At 36.6% G+C, this 17,840-nt stretch overlaps 1 protein-coding gene across 4 annotated transcripts in view; it reads right to left on the minus strand.

Moving 5' to 3' along the window:
* MARK1 (microtubule affinity regulating kinase 1) overlaps positions 1–17,840 on the minus strand; it is a 56,576-nt gene that overhangs the window by 22,538 nt on the left and 16,198 nt on the right. For all 4 annotated transcript variants that reach the window (XM_030944302.1, XM_030944301.1, XM_030944304.1 and 1 more), the window contains exons 2-7: positions 11,047–11,250; positions 10,411–10,464; positions 4,015–4,063; positions 2,834–2,899; positions 1,795–1,865; positions 750–806 (exon numbers count right to left, since the gene is read on the minus strand). In XM_030944302.1, coding sequence (XP_030800162.1) covers positions 750–806; positions 1,795–1,865; positions 2,834–2,899; positions 4,015–4,063; positions 10,411–10,464; positions 11,047–11,250 — 501 coding nt within the window. The remainder of the gene's footprint in view (positions 1–749; positions 807–1,794; positions 1,866–2,833; positions 2,900–4,014; positions 4,064–10,410; positions 10,465–11,046; positions 11,251–17,840) is intronic.

The raw sequence follows: 17,840 nt of genomic DNA on the forward strand, positions 1-17,840 counted from the left end.
CATCTTTTCACAAGTATCCAGATACATTAGTAAGAAAGAATCAACACCAGTGTCTTCTTTGTAAATGTTCAAAGACATCAAAGCAACAGCACAAGACAGCTATTAAGTGGGTGAAGATGATGTCCAAGTTTCATGATACCTAAACTTGGCATGAAGACAACTTCAGGCAAGGCTTAGGTTGCACCTGCATTTGCTTAACTCTTAATATGGTCTGTTGGTTTACACAGATACATTAATAAAAATAATTTTAAAAACCCAACTAATTTCTGTTTACCTTTAATTGATTTTCCTGTCCAAATTAAACACTAGAATACACACCAGAAGCTCAAAGAGATTAAAAACTTAATGTATTTCTTATAAATCACTGAGGAAAGTGTGTTTTATATATCCTTGCAATATACCTTAACTGGAAATATTTTAAATAAGTAGTGATGGCTGGTATCAATTCATCTTCTGCAGCTTCACTGTGTAGATACCAGCATGACAGCAGGTATAATTCCTTGAAGAGCATGTCTTTTTCTTAAAGCCAAAACTGGAATGAAAGTAACACATGTTCTATTCTTGTCTCTTCCCTGTTCCAAGAGGCAAGCTACATTATATTTGCGCTTCAGGAAACTGAGAATGAAATACAAGTGATAGTTCCTTCATTCACATGTTTGAGGCATTCACAGTCAGCGGCAAGGACTAATATATACAATGAAAATAAGTCTGTATGATAGGCAGCAAAAATAAAAGAAGTAACAACCTACCTTAAGATCACGATGAACTATGCATTTCTGATGACAATACTGTACAGCAGATACAATCTGAAACACCAAGATGATCAGTGAAATATTTTATTTCAACTTCACAAAAGTTTTTGCATATAATTTAGTAATTTTGTTTCCTGATATGATTCATTAGAATATAAGAAATGAATAAAGTGTTTATCTTAAAAAATATTCATCTAAGTTTCTTTCATTAAAGCTTAGATAGTAAAACTAGAAAGTCCCTATAAGCAGCTCATTTTCCTACTAAAAAGAAGTTTTACACATAACATTCAAGATAACTGGAGAACCATATTTTTAAAATGCAAATCACCCAATGGCAATAACTATTGAAAAGCAATTAATCCACCCTTCAAGACAGTAGCCAGATACATCAGCTCAGAATTTATCTTCTAAAATATCAACTGCGTATCCTTGCAATTCATCCCTAGCAGAACAATTCATTTGACATTTTTACGTCTTTCACATATACAACAAAACACAAGTCAGAAACAGCAAGTTAAGAGCAGTTTCTTTAAATGTTAATTATATAACTTTATTCTGAAAAACACCAAACTTGATATATTTATCTGATTAAAGCTTTTCCAAAACAATCACTAAAACCAGAGTAAGAAAAGGATTAAGATGAGAAAGTCTGTAATAAGAATATAAAAGCCTATTACAGAATAGCCTTCCCACGCAACAGTGACATGACACAGCAGTACCTGTCATCATATCAACATCTCTAGATAGAACAGCTGTAAAATTCTAAAATATTCAGAAAAGGATTTAAACCTCAAATGAGTCACAATAAAAAGAGTGACTCTTAGGAAAACTGACTAAAAGAAAATGCAAAACAATTTTACTATCTTTAGACAGTATATAGGAAGCAGATATTTCTCTCTTCTGGGATTTTTTTCCACTGCAGCTTTAATAAACATTATTAAAAAAAATTTTGTTAAGTAAAAGAAGTTTGCTCATGCTCATGTCTATCTGAAAGCAACATAAATAGAAACAACAAAAAAGAATGGACACACTAATTTCATACCTGCCTGAATTTTGAACGAGCCTCTTTCTCTTTCATTCTTCCATGTGCAACTAGGTAGTCAAACACTTCGCCTGAGCATGACAAGGACAAAACATCAGTATTAATTTTTTTTACTATCACACACAATCAAAACATGCTTGAAAATAACTCACACTCCATGGTGCTCCCCTTCTTGAAGGGAAAGCAAATAGAAGCAACCAAGAAAAATTTGTTCTGACTTTTTGTACTGGATTGAATTCAGACAAATAATAACTAAGAAGTAAAAACTAAGTAGTATGAAGGAACCCTTCATACTAGGACTTCTTCAATTTTTAACATTAATTTACTTAATCACTGTGAAACAAACAGAATCAATCAAGAAAAATAGTCACATCGTGTGTAAGACACATTGGGAATCAGGCAACTTATGCACCAGGATTTGTTTTGCACATCTCTAGTGGCATCACTTAATGCTATTTATATGATTTCTGTTTATTCCCTCTTATTCTTTTCCTAATAAAGCTGCTCAAATGCCTTTCAGATCCTCATTTTTGCACTGTCTCACAGCAGCCTCTCCTAGCTGGTCACTGGCTCTGTGCTGGATTCTCTTCCTACATTCAAACATTTCCCATTCAGATGCTAAGCAGCTTCTCAAGCAGGCACTCACTATCCCTCTCACTATGAGCCTGCTGGTTCCCCTTCCTGTGTTACTGATTCCCATCCCCGGATCTGCCTCTTCAAGAGCTTTGGCACACATTTGCAAGATAAAATGAGGCACCAGTGCTCGCCTAAATTTAGCTGATAAATATGAGTGGAGAGTTTTAGCCAGAATCTGTGCCAGATTATCTCCTGATACTGCAGCAGGAGCCTCAGAATGAGAACTACCCTTGAGCACAAACCTAAGAGGTTGCTTAACAGAATCAAGAAATCCTGCCCTGAGAGGTCTGCTGGGACTGCTCTGAAGGCCAGATTGAAATAACCCATTAAATCCTTAAAGCGTTTCTAGGCATGTAACTGGCATTTCAGTTTATCCTTAACGCACATTTCAGAATCCACTTACCCCCACTGGCATATTCCATTACCAAATACAACGTCTTTTCAGTCTCAATAACTTCAAATAATTTTACTGCAAGAAAAATGAATGGGAGAGATTGCAGCCAGGAGTAAAAGCACAGCACAAACAAACAATTATACTCATGGAATGAGTATAATTTATGGCCAGTGATAACACTAAATCATACAGAAACTTTACATCCTTTAGGCAAGCATTCTTTTGAGAGGGAAAAAGACCAAAAATTAATTTCTAAATCACAGTTGATAATAAAGCATATTAATTCACAATTTTCTCAGAAGTTTATATGCACTGTACAAACGAGTTCATGCTGAAATTAGTTTCATTTGGCACAGACTTAATTTAAGATCATACAAACCTCCCCTGTTTTGCTAGTAAACTGCTCACAGTCAGAAATCCAAAATTCTGACCAACTAAAAACCAAGTGGATACCAGAAATGTTAAGTCTGACTTTCCTCAGATTGCAATATAACCACTCATTTAAAACAAACACACCCCCACCACCCCCAAGAAAACAAAAAACAGCCGAAGCTATGAATGCTGAAAAGCAACAAACAATTTAAGGGATGAGAAGGGAGTGCCTAGCATGTAATAACTTGTACACCTCATCCATACCTTGTATGCAACAAGCCCTCTGGCCAATTCAAGACCATTAACTGTCTCTGGAACAAGACTGTCCAGCCCTCCTCAGCCAGAAGAATTGTCATCACAAAGTAGGGCCCTGAAGCTGTGGGGTAGGTGAAAGAACTAAAGCAGAAAGGGAAAATTACATACTTGGTAATTCTAATTTTCTGGAAATATCAGTCAGCAGGAGTCTTTCCTAGACTGAAATAATGGAGTTCTGCTACTCTCACCTAAGAAACTTGTGCTTTTGGGTCTCAAGAATAATTTCAATAGAAGAGGGGAATTGGGGTACTTGATAGACTGGAGAGCTCACATCTACTCTGTGTAAGGCTTTCCTGGACTGAGCAGTTTACCTTCTCTGAGCAAAATTCTTGATGCAAGCAGAGTCAATAAAAGAGGGGAGACAATGAAGCATTTACTGGATGCTTACTGTCCCCTATTAGCTTCAGAAAAAGTTTAACAGCAGTACATTCAAATACAGCCAAATAGAGTAAAATGTAAACAGTATAACAGAAAAAAAGTCAGCAGAAAGGCAGGGCTCCTACCAATATTGGGATGATTCAGAATCTTCATTATTCGTACTTCACGAAACAACTGTCAAGGAAGCAGGACAATTTCCTTAGAATGTGTTTATTAGGGAAAAATTACACAAGATATGCAATTTTAAATGGCAAGAAGACAGAAAAGGCCATAGAAAGTAGCATTAACACAAAATACAGACAAATATAGTGCAGTGAACTCCAGAAAATATAATCTACATCTTATGCATTAAAATAAATATAACGACCTCAAATATCTACATACCAAAACCAAACTAATTTTTAAGCATTATGCAAACAGACACACTAAGTTGCACAGCTCTTTCTGGAGTTCCACATTGACCAAACCCCACAGATTATTCACACAAGTATTCACACTCTCTTTCTCTGATTTCTTTGGTGACTGGCAAGCTCAGCCAACTACCCTGAACACACCGAAACTACAGGTGCAAGTACAAGATGCAGCTCTAGACAGAAGTCACACACAGATGTTCAAATGGAATAAGCTACTAGGAATTCTGACATCATCCAAGTCCTGCTGCTCCACAGAGGTGAAGCAGGCAAGTTTGCTTTCCCCAAAACTACCAAATTTCACACCGGTCACAAGCAGCAGTGATGCCCTCTCTCTCCCCCTGCAAGTCCTGAAGATTTATCATTGCTGAAAGTCTGCTGTATGACACTGAATCACATAATTATAAACAACTGGACAAACTTAAAGCCCTTAGTATATACACTTCACACCGATTGTTTTTTTTTTTAACAGAAACAAGAGGTTATTGGTCTTAAATTTCTACCATTCATGGCTTTATTAATTAGAGGTGCAACAAGATTAACGTAGGGGCTCAAAGGAAAGAAGGCAAATGAAAGAAATAAAAATGCCTATGTAGTTTGGTGCTGTGTACTTGAGGCTGGCAATACTGATAGGTTTGCACTGTTTAATTCAACAGCGTAGCCCCTATTTAATGTGCTGCACACTCTTTGGTCCCTTATTAGGCTAACTCAGGATGCTGAAATAAATGAAGAAATGCTCACTCTTCAGTGTAATGCTTAGACATTTTGGAAACATCTTACAGTCCTCCTTAGAGAGAAACTGGGCTCAGCACATTAAGTGTCTTGATGCTGTTTTGCTTCTCTCATGTTGCAGAGACATCTTACCCTCTCCCTTTTCAAAATTAGTCCCATTTGATCAGATGCAACCACTGCAAAAGGGTACGGTGATGCAAGGCAGAGGCCAAACAGCTCCCTAAAGAGTAGCACTTTAGGGTATTTTATGTTTCTAAAATTCTGCATTTATTCTACAAGTGAAGACTACAGAGCAACATCTTATTGACACTCAGCTTTTGATCATGTATGATTGCTACAGCTCAAGTAATAATATTACAGATGTATACTTGCATTATTAAAGTATTTCACGTTGGTTACTACGCATTTGCCTTATAACTGCCATTAAAACAATTTCAGAGGGAAGCAAAGACTACAAATGCATTTCTCTGAGCAAATATGAACAGACGCGGTTTGCTTACATCCAAAACAGAAAACAAGGGTATGTAATATTATGTGCCAGAATTAACTTCAGCAAATTTGTTTTCCTCATAAAATCAGCCATTGTTAAGGAAAAACACCACACCAGGATGTTCATCTGTGAATTTGTTGTTTTTTTAAGTACTGGAACTTGTTGCACAAGAATAAATTTCTCAGCTTAATCAATATAAACTAATCAGAAGCGAACAAAACTAATCCAATAGATGGTACAGCATCAGTAGAGCTTCTAAGCAGGTACGTGGAAAATCAGTTCCTCCCCTAAAGATTGGAAAGATATTTCATATGCCTCATAGACCAGTCTTAAGTTATATCATAATTTAATGCTGGTATAAGAGGGACAGCGGCAAGCCTTCATAAACTGGATTAAAATGAGACTTCTATAGAAAATAGTTTCAACACTCACATTTTTATATTGAATGTAAAGTACATGGGAATTGAAAAAAAAAGATGCGCATTATTCTATTCAATATTATCAGAAGATTTAGAAGTTTACTAATTGGTTTAAGACTCTAATTGGTTCAAGATTCAAATTGATTTTACAGCAAAAAGAAATTTTGTTCCACAAGTATTTCTGAATAAAAGCCTTAACAGTATTCGAGGACATGATTTTATATTGCAACTCTGCATTCCATGAAGCACTACTTTGACATTAATGTCCTCCCCGACACTTTCCCCATGCAGAAGCACACTGGTCATTAACACCTACAGACATTAACATAAAATACAGACAAATACAGTGCAGTGAACTCCAGAAAATATAATCTACATCTATATAAATACATGCCAATAACCATGTATTTACAAATATAAACACCTTTGAACAATAGCCACTACACCCCTCAATAACACTCAGGATACACCTCTTGGCATATAGAGGTATTTAAGCAAAAAGACCACCGTTTTTTCCTACAGAGCCAAGTTGGTTAAACTTACAAAAATCTGGACAGAACAGCTATGCTTGTTCTCTGAAGACAAGGCAATCTGCCGCAGGATTATGATCTATTTTACTGACGAAAAATAGCATTTTCAGAATTCAAACACACCTGTATTTTTCTGAGCAGCAGTGTCCTTCTCTCTCAGAAGGTGTAAGTGACTTATCTCTCATCACCCCACAACATATTTATAGGACCACTCTTCATTCTCAAAAAACGCTACCACTCAAAAAAAGATCTTGAACAACCATCTCCTTGTTGGAAAGGTGCTGCAGCCTCAAAAGTTTCACTTATAAAAAAAGATGGCCAGCACTGTACTCGGTTTCTAAAATTTATAGTTAGGAAAAAGCAACAAGACTTGAAAAATTGTTTCCCATATTTCCAGCTTAATTTTTCAAGGCACACACTGCAGAAAGCAAAGATCTGCCACACCATTAATAATATTTCTACTTGCTATCAGATTGATACCTATGTTTAAGATTTACTTTTTAAAGTTACTACAAACTGAAAATACAGAGTTAACCAAGGCTCTGTCTTCTTTGAAAAACATGCTTGAAAGCTGCTCTACTTTCGAAACTGTTACTGAGAAGGTAAGTGGCAAAAGGAGCACAACTCTCAATAGGTAACACATTGAAATTGTTCCAAATCTTCCACAATACTTTACTTCTGTTCTGCTTTTCTCAGCGACAGAAGGAACTTAAGTTAGAGGCTCCAAAGACATTTAAAGAATAAAAGCTTGCTGACCCCTAGAAGGGTTATGTCTGAAATAACCATTTCCTAATTAAACCTATTAATGACAAAAAAAGGCACCTTCTGCTCTACTAGCAGTTTGCAGAAGAGCAACAGAATGCTGTTTCAGAAACATCCCTGGTGAAGCCAGTAGAAGACAAAATTTTCAATGTAGCAGACATGAAAAATAGACCATCTATTTTGATACAAACTTGTGTTATGACAAAACCCAAGTACTTACATTTGGAAACAAATTACAATAGTGACAGTGGGAAAAGCTAAGTCAGTACAGTAAGTTACTATCAAGATCCCAAGTCAACAATAAAGCCAGCTCTGCTCTAAACAGATGCTCACTAAGTACTGTGGTAACCATATACTGAACAAAATGAAAACAAAGTAGGAAGGTAGGACCCTTAATTCAACATAGGATTTCTATTTAAAAAGGTAGAGGTCCTGGAGTGAGAAATACAATGTAAGTTAAGACATTAACATAAGCTATCACATTGCATGGACAAGAAAGCAAAATTAAAAATTCACAAGGTCAGCTAACTTAAGCCATCAAATGTTAGGCCATGACACAAACTAAAATAACTCTGTCTGGAGTACCCTGTGCATACAACAGGGCATGAAAATCACTGGTGAGCAGCTAGGAAGAAATGAAACAGTCTTTGCTTTTATATCTGTGACTAACTACAGACTCAGCTTGTATAACACTTCCAGCAAGTGAAGTCTGTGCTCAAATATTTTTGTTTACAAAACAGAATGGTGCATGTGAAGACATGATGACTCATTTCACTTAATTAGGTCAGTAACAAGTACTGTAGCAAAACTGACTTGCACTCAGTATCCTTCATACTTTGGTGAATGGAACGGGGATGTTTTTGTAAATGACCTACACCCAAAATAACCAGAAATTTGTCCTGTTTGATTAATAATAATCAGTTAGTGATTGAAGATCTAGAAGTTTTGCTGAACTGCAAAACTTATCAGCTTTGAAGTTCTAGAGACCATCCTCTCAACCATGAGAATTTAGATGGGTTCAAACTCAGGAGTGGTATTTTTGTGCCAGTAACACACTCCAGTATCCTCTATAAACCTTCATTAGATAAGCATATGTTCCTATCAACACAATACTACTATCACTGCTTCCCATTCCCAACACTGCCTCCTGAAGAAAAAAACAACCACTTAACAGCCCTTTGTACAGCATAAGTCTGATGACAAAATTATAAAACTTCACATTGCGGAGATACTAAACAGTACAAAGAGAATGACAAAATGTAATAGTTCAGTGCAGAAAGAAAGAAGAGTGACTGATTTCACAGAACAGAACAAGAATTTTTATTATTTGACTAACAATCCACAAATGACCCACTAAAACACTAAAAGAAATTATCTTAACCATGTTAATGAACCACCCTCTCATCCTTATTTGCCTTGTATTTACAATTGCTTCAGTGACTGTGAAAAATTGTGTTTAAGTTTACTTTTTCAGGCAACCAGTATTCATTCACTCAGTCACAGCTAAAGACATGTAATGCTTCAAAACAAAGATTATTTTCTCTGAAAACCATAATCAGTATTTTATAAATGAAAACATGATCCCAACATATTATCCAGTTTTTCAGTGTGAGCAGAAGATGTATGGGATCAATATATTTACAAGTTACTAAAGAACGAAATTCCAGTTAGATCACTAAATTTAAATGTCTATCCTTAGTTCTACTACAAGCGGCTTCTAACAGTACCTAACACTGCTTGTCTTGTTGCCAGCTTCCCACTCAAAAAAACCAAATAACAGCACCAATGTCCAATTGCATGAGTATTTTATGTACTATTTGTGCAGTGTGACAGCATCTTTTGTATGCTATGGAAGTCTTATTTATATTTGGAAAGGTTTATTGAATTATTATTGAGTATTTTTGTATGAAATACAACTTAACATTAAAACTATTCTCTCAAAGCTGAGTTTTTCTCACTTAGTTTTCTGGAAAGTTTTAACATATTTTAGCTTCTCATTGCTCAACTATGAGACAAACCCAGCCCTACAAGTGTGAACAGCAAGCTAGCTAGGAAATAAGCTATGTGAGCAGCACAGGATTTCCACAATATGCTCTGTCACACACTGCCCCTGCGGGTCTCTCTTCTCTAGTTCAAATATTAGCAAAGAGATTTGCTTAATACAGGATATAGGACTTAATAGCAAAGCCTCTGCATGGACTGCACAGCAGGTTGAATTAAAAAAAAAAATCCGGAAGAATTCACACTCAAGTACTACAAAGGAGACATTAAAGCAAATAAAGTATAGAAGAGATAAAAGAAAAAAAGAAATTAAAGCAAAGCTGTTTATAATTCCCCATAACCAAAGTCACACAATAAAATAAATTGTAGCAGCAGCCAGAGATAAAAGAACAGCAGTAAGCCCGGGCCTCTCTCATTTCTACAGCAACAGACAACAGCAGTCTAGTATTTGTAAACAAAAAATACCCCAAAATTTTATAATGGGCATCCTCCAGTAGGACAATACAACATTTCTGTGCTTTAGCCACAACAAAACATACACAGAGTTAAATAGTAAAAATCCAAAGCAAACTAAAATCCCCAGGGTTCTGATAAAACCTTGATCACAATGACTATGAAAGACTTCTGAATTTCTATCTACAGGCATAAACAACACTGTTTTGATTATATTCACTCATTTTGTCAATTCTGTGCACAAAAAGTAATTGCCACAGGTCCCCTGAGTTCAGCAAATATTTCATTAAAGTTGAAAGACTGTGAAGACATATGTAGAAAAGCCCATTAAAGCAACAGAAGTTGGTACTCTTAAGTCCACAAAAAAACCAATTAGTACATTAAAGAAAAAATCCAAAAATACCATCCTTTACGGCATTAAATCTTGGTTTAGCATGTAGACAAACTGTTTGTATACCTAATTGGAAAGAAATGTTACTGTTGGCAAAGAGGAAAGCTAGAGGAGGAAGGAAGAGCAAAACAACAAAGCTCAGATAGGAACCACATGGAGCCACTGCCCCCAGACAAATGAATGCGCACATTATAGCAGGGAGAGTATGCTCTCCCAAGGTCACACACAAAAATGCCGTTTAGCAAGATAAGGGGATCAAATATTTCTGTCAAGTAAATAAAGAATCATGGCTCAACTGTTTACAGAATTTCAGATGTTATGGTCTATTCTTACCTTTTGCAGGCTAGTAGGATTTAGCTGGGTTTTATCTATTATTTTCACAGCAACCTGGGGAAAAAAACAAACAGCTATGAATTATTAAACTCAGAAGAAGTTTTGAACAAAAACATGCTGCACCTCTGTGAACAAGAGCATAGATGCACCTCTAAAACATGCATGTGTGTCTACTTCTACACATTTCATCAAGGAAAATTCTCAAACCTATTAAGATTTACCAGCAGGAGCTTGGACCTTTGCCACCAAGGAATCAGTTTTATACATCTGTCTGCATTTGGACTGAACAACATTATCTTGTCCAGGTCCTCTAAACATCAGATTTATCTATTAACAGATCACCAATATCAATGAAATCTGCCCATCAAAATGTTTCTCTTCAGTTTTAGAAATGCTTGGGGATGAATGGACACTCTCCCAGCCCCAAAATACCGTTTGATGCAGAACAAACATTTTGATCCTTTCATCAAGAAGCTACATTTTAATAAGGGGGTGGGTGGGTAGGTGGTTAGGTGGTAACTCAGGCATGTCAGGTAACTTCTTCTATATGCTGAAACATCCTCTAGAAGAAATACTTATTATAAAGATAGCCAAAGAAAACAAATCAGACTGTCCATCTTTTTTTTCAAGGCTTACCTCTCTTCCAGTAAGCACATGCCTTGCCAGCTTCACTTTGGCAAAATTTCCTTTTCCTATTGTTTTCAGTAAGCGATAATTTCCAATGTGAGGATGCTCTTCATTTGTGGATGTTATGGAGTTCCTACATCGGGGGATGTTTTGTCTGCTACTTGACTTGATAGGCTGAATGTGTGGTTCAGTGTATCCATCCACAGAGGTGTGCTGCAAGGCAGACAAAATAGTTGGGAATTTAGCTACGTGGATTTTGGACAATTGAAACAGAATAGACCACAAGTATAAAAAGATGTAAAGGGGAGTAATTTATTTAACCTCTACAATATAACTGGTTACTCTGGATAGCAGCCTGAGGAGAAAATGCTGCCTTTGGGCAGAGTTCAATACATGTCTCATAAAAAAGTCTGCAGAAACATTTTACCAGCTCTAAAAGCAAAACTAGATACCTAGGCAGTAATCTACAATCCATTGCAGACTCTTTAAACACGCCAAACCACACAGTATAGCTCTATGTTGCAGATAAACTTGCCTAATTATAATCAAATTTAGTCTTTTAAAAATACACTATGCAAAATCTATTCGTACCTTGGCATATTTGGAAACAAGGTTTCACTCTTTTTTTGTTAACTTTCTTCAGACAAATGAAATTATTTTTGTTTTCAAGTAAACTTCATTCCCCAAACATGTTTGCATCTTTTTAAGTTCTCGTTCAAGTAACAAACTATCTACATCTTTATTTAAAAATAACTATTTTTATGACTCCATGAGATTGCATAAAATATTTTAAACCTCAAAAGTCTGAAGAACTAAAAGGAAGTTATTTTTAATGCATGCCAACACATCATCCCACATTAAATGTTAGTCACTGAAATCTGCTTCTGTACTCTAACTTCCAAGTATATAAGGGGCAAGTTACAGATGGGGCTTGGAATTGTTCCAAGGAGAAACCAAAGTAATGAAAAATGTCTAAGGAGTGCTAAGTGTTTCAGTATTTCAAATACTTTCTAAGAGTGGCAGATGGGTACAAATGTTTAACAGGTAAAATTTAGCTTCTAATCTTTTAAGTTACAGACTTTAAAAGCTGGCAAATTCTGGAGGTAGAAAGAATGTCTTCCCAGAGCATTTTTAGTTTTGTAGCAGAAAGGCACGCTTACTCCCAGCTAAGCATAAAGTACCAACAGACACCTGAATATTACCTGACTATTTTCCCATTACTGATTGTCTCAATTAAAAAGTGGGCATCTTTGTACAGAGCACTAACAAGCCTGTTCCTAGATCCATGACCTTAAGCTGAAAGCAGTCTGAGGGTAGCTGGAGTTTTACTGCTTCTCCCAATTCCCAACCTAATGCTGGGCTGTGCTGATCTCATCCATCATTCCTTATGGAATTATTTTCATATACAACCAGAATTTAAAGAAGTACTTTAGCTTCAGTCTGCGTTTGTTGGAGACTGAAGTCAATCCCCTCCTGTAAACACTCAGGGTTACAGGCAGTCCCAGTGAACCAGGCAAGATTATTTCAGGACATAAGCAGTAGTGGAATAGGGAAAAGTAGCAAACAGCTGCAACACAACCGGAAAAAACAAGGAGTATACCACAACCAGAATGTTCTTCCCAAATGTAGCACAACCCTGCTTACATCACCTCCAGCATTATTAATTATTCACTATAGCCAAGAGAACAGCCCTAAATATAATTTTGTTTGTCTTTTCTTTGCCTAAGTCCTTCTGCAAAATACTACTGTACTCCCACTGCTAAACTGTTTTCCAAATTACTGGAGAACCAAGCAAGCCAGGCATGTTTAGATTCTGTATATCAGACAAATTTATTCAGCTGTGAAACAACACGCTAGTAATAGTATTTATTCTTTAGAAGCGCATCATTAAAATACTTTTTGTGGACTTTGAAAAAGAGTATCAGAAGGGCAGCTCCAGGCAAAAAAGGCTTTGAAACATTCTTTCAGCACTGGACACCAGCCCCACATGCGATAAACCACAGCCCTAAAAACGTCTCCCCTAAAAATACACCCTGCAAAATCTGTATGTGCTAACGACGAGTACTTCAGCTGTACTTAGAACCCCATCCAGGGCTACAGCACTGTGCTACACAACAAGTTTTAGAAGTCTTTAAGCCTCTTTACTCACCAAATTAGATCTTCACTATAGGAAATACAATGCCTACCAGAAGCATTAGCAATCCTAACATCAATTGCCATTCATATGCTTCACAGGATTAGACTACTCCCAGGAGATACCTGAAGGGATCTCTTCAAGAAACATTTGGATAGACTTAACCAATGCCACGGGCAAACAAGAAGATGCCTTCACAGAACAGATCATTTCAATGCAGACTGAACAGGGAAAGCATTATTTAATCAAAATGACAGTAAAAGAGTACCAAACTTGAGGAGGAAAAAAGAGTAACAAGGTTCATGGTCATGACGATTCTGGATTTTGGTCTTTTTGTCACAGAAAAACTAAGCCACTCTGGATGGTTCCTAATTATTCCTTCTCAAACAGATTCTCTTCAGAGTCAACCAAACATTCTCCCCAGCTATGCCCAATGATGACAGAAATCATGCAAAAAGAAGGTCAAATTTCTTGGTTTGTGAGCCACATAACTAAATATATACAATTTCTGAATTTGAACAGCACTAAATGAAATTCAAATTATTCTTGTAACAGGCCTCTTTTCTGCACAGGAACAGCTTGCTATTGTTGGAAGGTAAAGAGGAATTTAAAGTAGAAACTTATCAACTTCTAGAAATCAACATTCAGTGAAATTGAAACAAAAGATTAAGAAGCTGAAAAAAAATTAAAATCAAGGTCAAGTAACACTATCTCAGAGATTATTTCCAAAATATACTAAAGCTGAATTTCACAGAAGTATGCAACATCCACACTGTCTAGAAGGGCAGGCTACATAATTTTCAGATTCTTCTCGTCCGTTACAGTATGTTCATTCATTATGCATCAGCTACTATGTGGCTATTTAAAAAGCCATTTCAGTAGACCAATCTCTAAATTCTGAGAAATTTTTCAGGGTGCTGGAAACAAGGGGGCTGTAAAAACCAACACTCTCCTTGGAAGTTCATGGTCATCCAAAAACAATTCCAGTCAACAAGCTGCATTTTTTACACACGATTTAAATTAGAGATTCTGTTATTTCACTAGATACCCTGATTATATATATATATATGTATGTATATAAAATGTAGTGGGAAACACTACTTACTGGTACACCATAAACATGACTCAATATACTCACAATTTATGGCAGTGTAAAATCAAGTCTCTAGAAATAAACACAAAATTAGATGTTTCTTAAAATAAAATGCAATTTTAAACAAAAATAGGGTGAAGGAGTAACAAGCTTAGAGCTGAAACAGTTTATTAGAGTATTTAGATATTTTGTACCTTAGGTACTTTAAAAGAAGAAAACTCATACAAAACAAAATCCACCTTTTCAGGAATCCCAAAAAAGTATTTTGAACATTCAATTTTAAATTGCAACAGAAGAGAGCTCGATTAACACTTACTGCTCCATACTAGGTCTGCTTCTGACATATTCCACCAGGGCTGTTACAGAAAGCCAAGGCAGTAAGACCACAAGAGAGTTAATCTGACCCATTGCTTCTCAAAGCTATAATTTTCTTTGTTTACCCAAGGTAACTTTGCCAAAGCAAGATGACCCGAGGGCCACATCATCTTTAAGAAAGTGCAGAAGAACTAACCCTACCAAGTAGGTACGTGTGGGTTTCACTACTTTACATATTCAGCATCCTTTAGCCACTTACTAGCCGCTGGAGTGGTACTCTCAGGGATTATACACTGTAATCAAACTTACAACATCACCTATATTAAGTGCTCCTACAGCTTGGTCTTAAAAATTCCCCCAAACCATTCCAGTCACCAATCCACAAAGTTTTTCTCAACCAAACAACACTGAAGGCCTCTATAGTCCTTCATAGTAAGAGGGTAATTTCCACACATCAATCTGCCTACAAACACACCTCACTTGATTAAACAAGGCTCTTAGTCCTGAATTTTCCCCATCTTGATTTATCACAAGGCAAATTCCTTGGTAGAGCCAGCCCATGCAAGCAAAGTCTCACATACAGTTCTACATACAAAAGTCAAATTATCACACTTTCCTCACTCAGTATTTTCTATCCTGTCCTGGACATGAGTATCTCGCAGCCAATTTTTATATTCATAACTCCTACAATTTCCAAGCATGTGCCATACACATGAGCATTTATAACAGCTGTCATATTTTTCAAATATGCAAATATTTTTCAAAATAGCTAGCCCAGACAGAGTGTATCTGAAGGGTTGAGAAGATAGTCTTCTAAATAGCTCTGATATGCAAGTTTTGCTCTTAATACATGTATATTGAAGGCAAAACATTTCTTTACTAGTACAACATAACAGGACTCCTGATATATTCAGTTTATGTCAGTATTAAATAAAGTCTCCAGAAATAAACATATTAAAATTAAATGTTTCTTAAAATACAGTACCAGGAAAGGAAAGGGAACAAAGGTGTGAAATACTGTCCTGGATGTCCAGCTGCTGTCATGTTGCCCTCTGTCACTAGTCCTTAGGACCTAGGAGCTTATAGCAAGCCACCTCAAGAAAGATTTTTGCTGAAGAATCAAACTGAACTGAAAGAGTCCAATTTTTTGAAAGCTCTTGGTGAACTTCAAAGTAGAAGCCATTAGAGATGTTCAGGTGAGCTTGTTCTGCATCGTGTGTCAAGAGCATGCAGGTGGTACAGGTACGATGCAAACTGCACACAATTATAGTACCTGATTCCCCAGTTAGGGGCAGAAGAAGATGGGGACTCCCTCCTCTTCCAGGTAAGCCTCACATCTACACAAAACCACACCTTACTCCTGCCACACATACCTATCACATAAGACTACAACTCCTAAAGCACCTCTGCTCTAATAGAGCACCATCTAATTTTTCTTAGACATCTGAAGAAGTACTTTGGAAGGGCCAATTTAAAAGATTGAATGTATGTACACATGATTTTTAAAATTTCTTAACAGCATACTAGATTGTGAATGCATGATAAAAACTTTCCTATTAAAAAAATCACCAAAAATGCAAAGCAACCAACCCTCCCCACTGAAAGAGGGGGATAATATGCAGGACTAAGCTCAGAAAAACCAAAGCAACAATGGCAGAGTGAGGAAAGAAGTAGTTACAGTTTGTATATCAGACACCAAGATCAGTGCATGGCAGACAAAAGAATCACACAAAACTGTGATAAAATGTAAAATGCACCCATCTCCTGTGCCTGCTCCTGCATACTTTCCAAAAGTGCAAGCAGAAAACAATCAAACATGTGCATGTACATCTGTCTCTTTAGAACACTTATATAATACATAAAAATTCCAGACATGATCTTCTTGAGCCTATCAGCTATAAGATAAAAAATTTTGTAGAAAGCTGGCCTGAGTCAAGCATACACAAACATTTCATTAATTGATGCTGCAACTCTGAAAAGCATTTTTTAAAACTTTAATAACTCCAAACTATACAGCACCAACAGACAAAATAAGCAAAAAAACTTCCTCATTTTATTTTCGCATCTCTTCCTTTTTCTTCCCAGTTGCACTATTGTGTATCTCACAAAAACAACTTCAATGGTAACAGGAAAATATTGCTACTACAAGGTGAAATAAAATCCCCCAAAGCCAACAGACAAATAGTGTTCCCTTCCCAAAAGCACACATGTGCACAGATGACAGTTTTTTTTTATGCTGAGCATTGAGTAAATCTTAATCTGTGCTTGTTACTGTGGTAACTAAACCCCATGGAAGTTTTGTTGGTGTTTTTTTGGGGGTTTTGTTGTTTGTCTTTTAAGTGCTCAACATATATGAATCTGTGTGAGACATACAGAAATAAGTTTGCCAACTTTGAGACAGAATTGGTTTTTTCACCTCCAGCTACAAAGGATGCAATGTTTACAGCTCCATACTTGAAGGAATCTAGGAAAGAAAACATCCCATGATCTACCAGTGCAGAACTAGACACAGCTAATAGGAGTTCCAGAAGCTCATACTAAAGGATCTTTGGAACAATTCTCATTTTCATGTGGTTACACCAAACTGTATTAATCTTGTGCATGATACAGTATGCTCATTCCCTTTTTTTAAAAAACGCTGCAGTAACATGAGATGGAAGGGTGGAGTTCATTATCACATGAATATACAGATCCTTTTTATTTGATAGATAAAAAAACCTTAGAAATGTGCTGGTCCATCCCCAAGATGACAGCCAAAGCATTTCAGAAAAACAAATACCTCCATAGCATGAAATCAGGTCTTGTAACCTGAACTCAGCTTACATGTTTCCTTCTCTCCCTAGGCCTGAAGCCCTCAGCCTGGCCAGGCATGCAGGTGCAGCAGAACAGGACCTTCCTGCCTTTGTTCTATTTCACTCAGAATTGGCACAGTTATTTCAACCTGGCACTTTCCTTCCTGACTCATCCCAAACACACAAACAAGATTTTCCAGGGCTAATTCAGGGCAGCCAGCCCATATCATCTCCATTAATTGCTAGGACAAAATGAAACCCTCCCTGTAGCCCCATGAAAACTGAGACAAGCCAGCTAAAAGCGGCTGCACTAAACCACAGGTGGAGTCAACATGAGGGGGAAGAAAAGGATAAAGTTGTTGTAAAATCATCTTGTTTACTCATTTTTGTTATTTGGTACAGTACTAAAAATTACTATGTGCCCTACCAAGCAAAAGAGTAAAACATTTCCTATCTTGTCAAAATAAAA

Source organism: Camarhynchus parvulus, chromosome 3 (assembly GCF_901933205.1).
Source record: "Camarhynchus parvulus chromosome 3, STF_HiC, whole genome shotgun sequence".
Taxonomy (NCBI): Eukaryota; Metazoa; Chordata; class Aves; order Passeriformes; family Thraupidae; genus Camarhynchus; species Camarhynchus parvulus.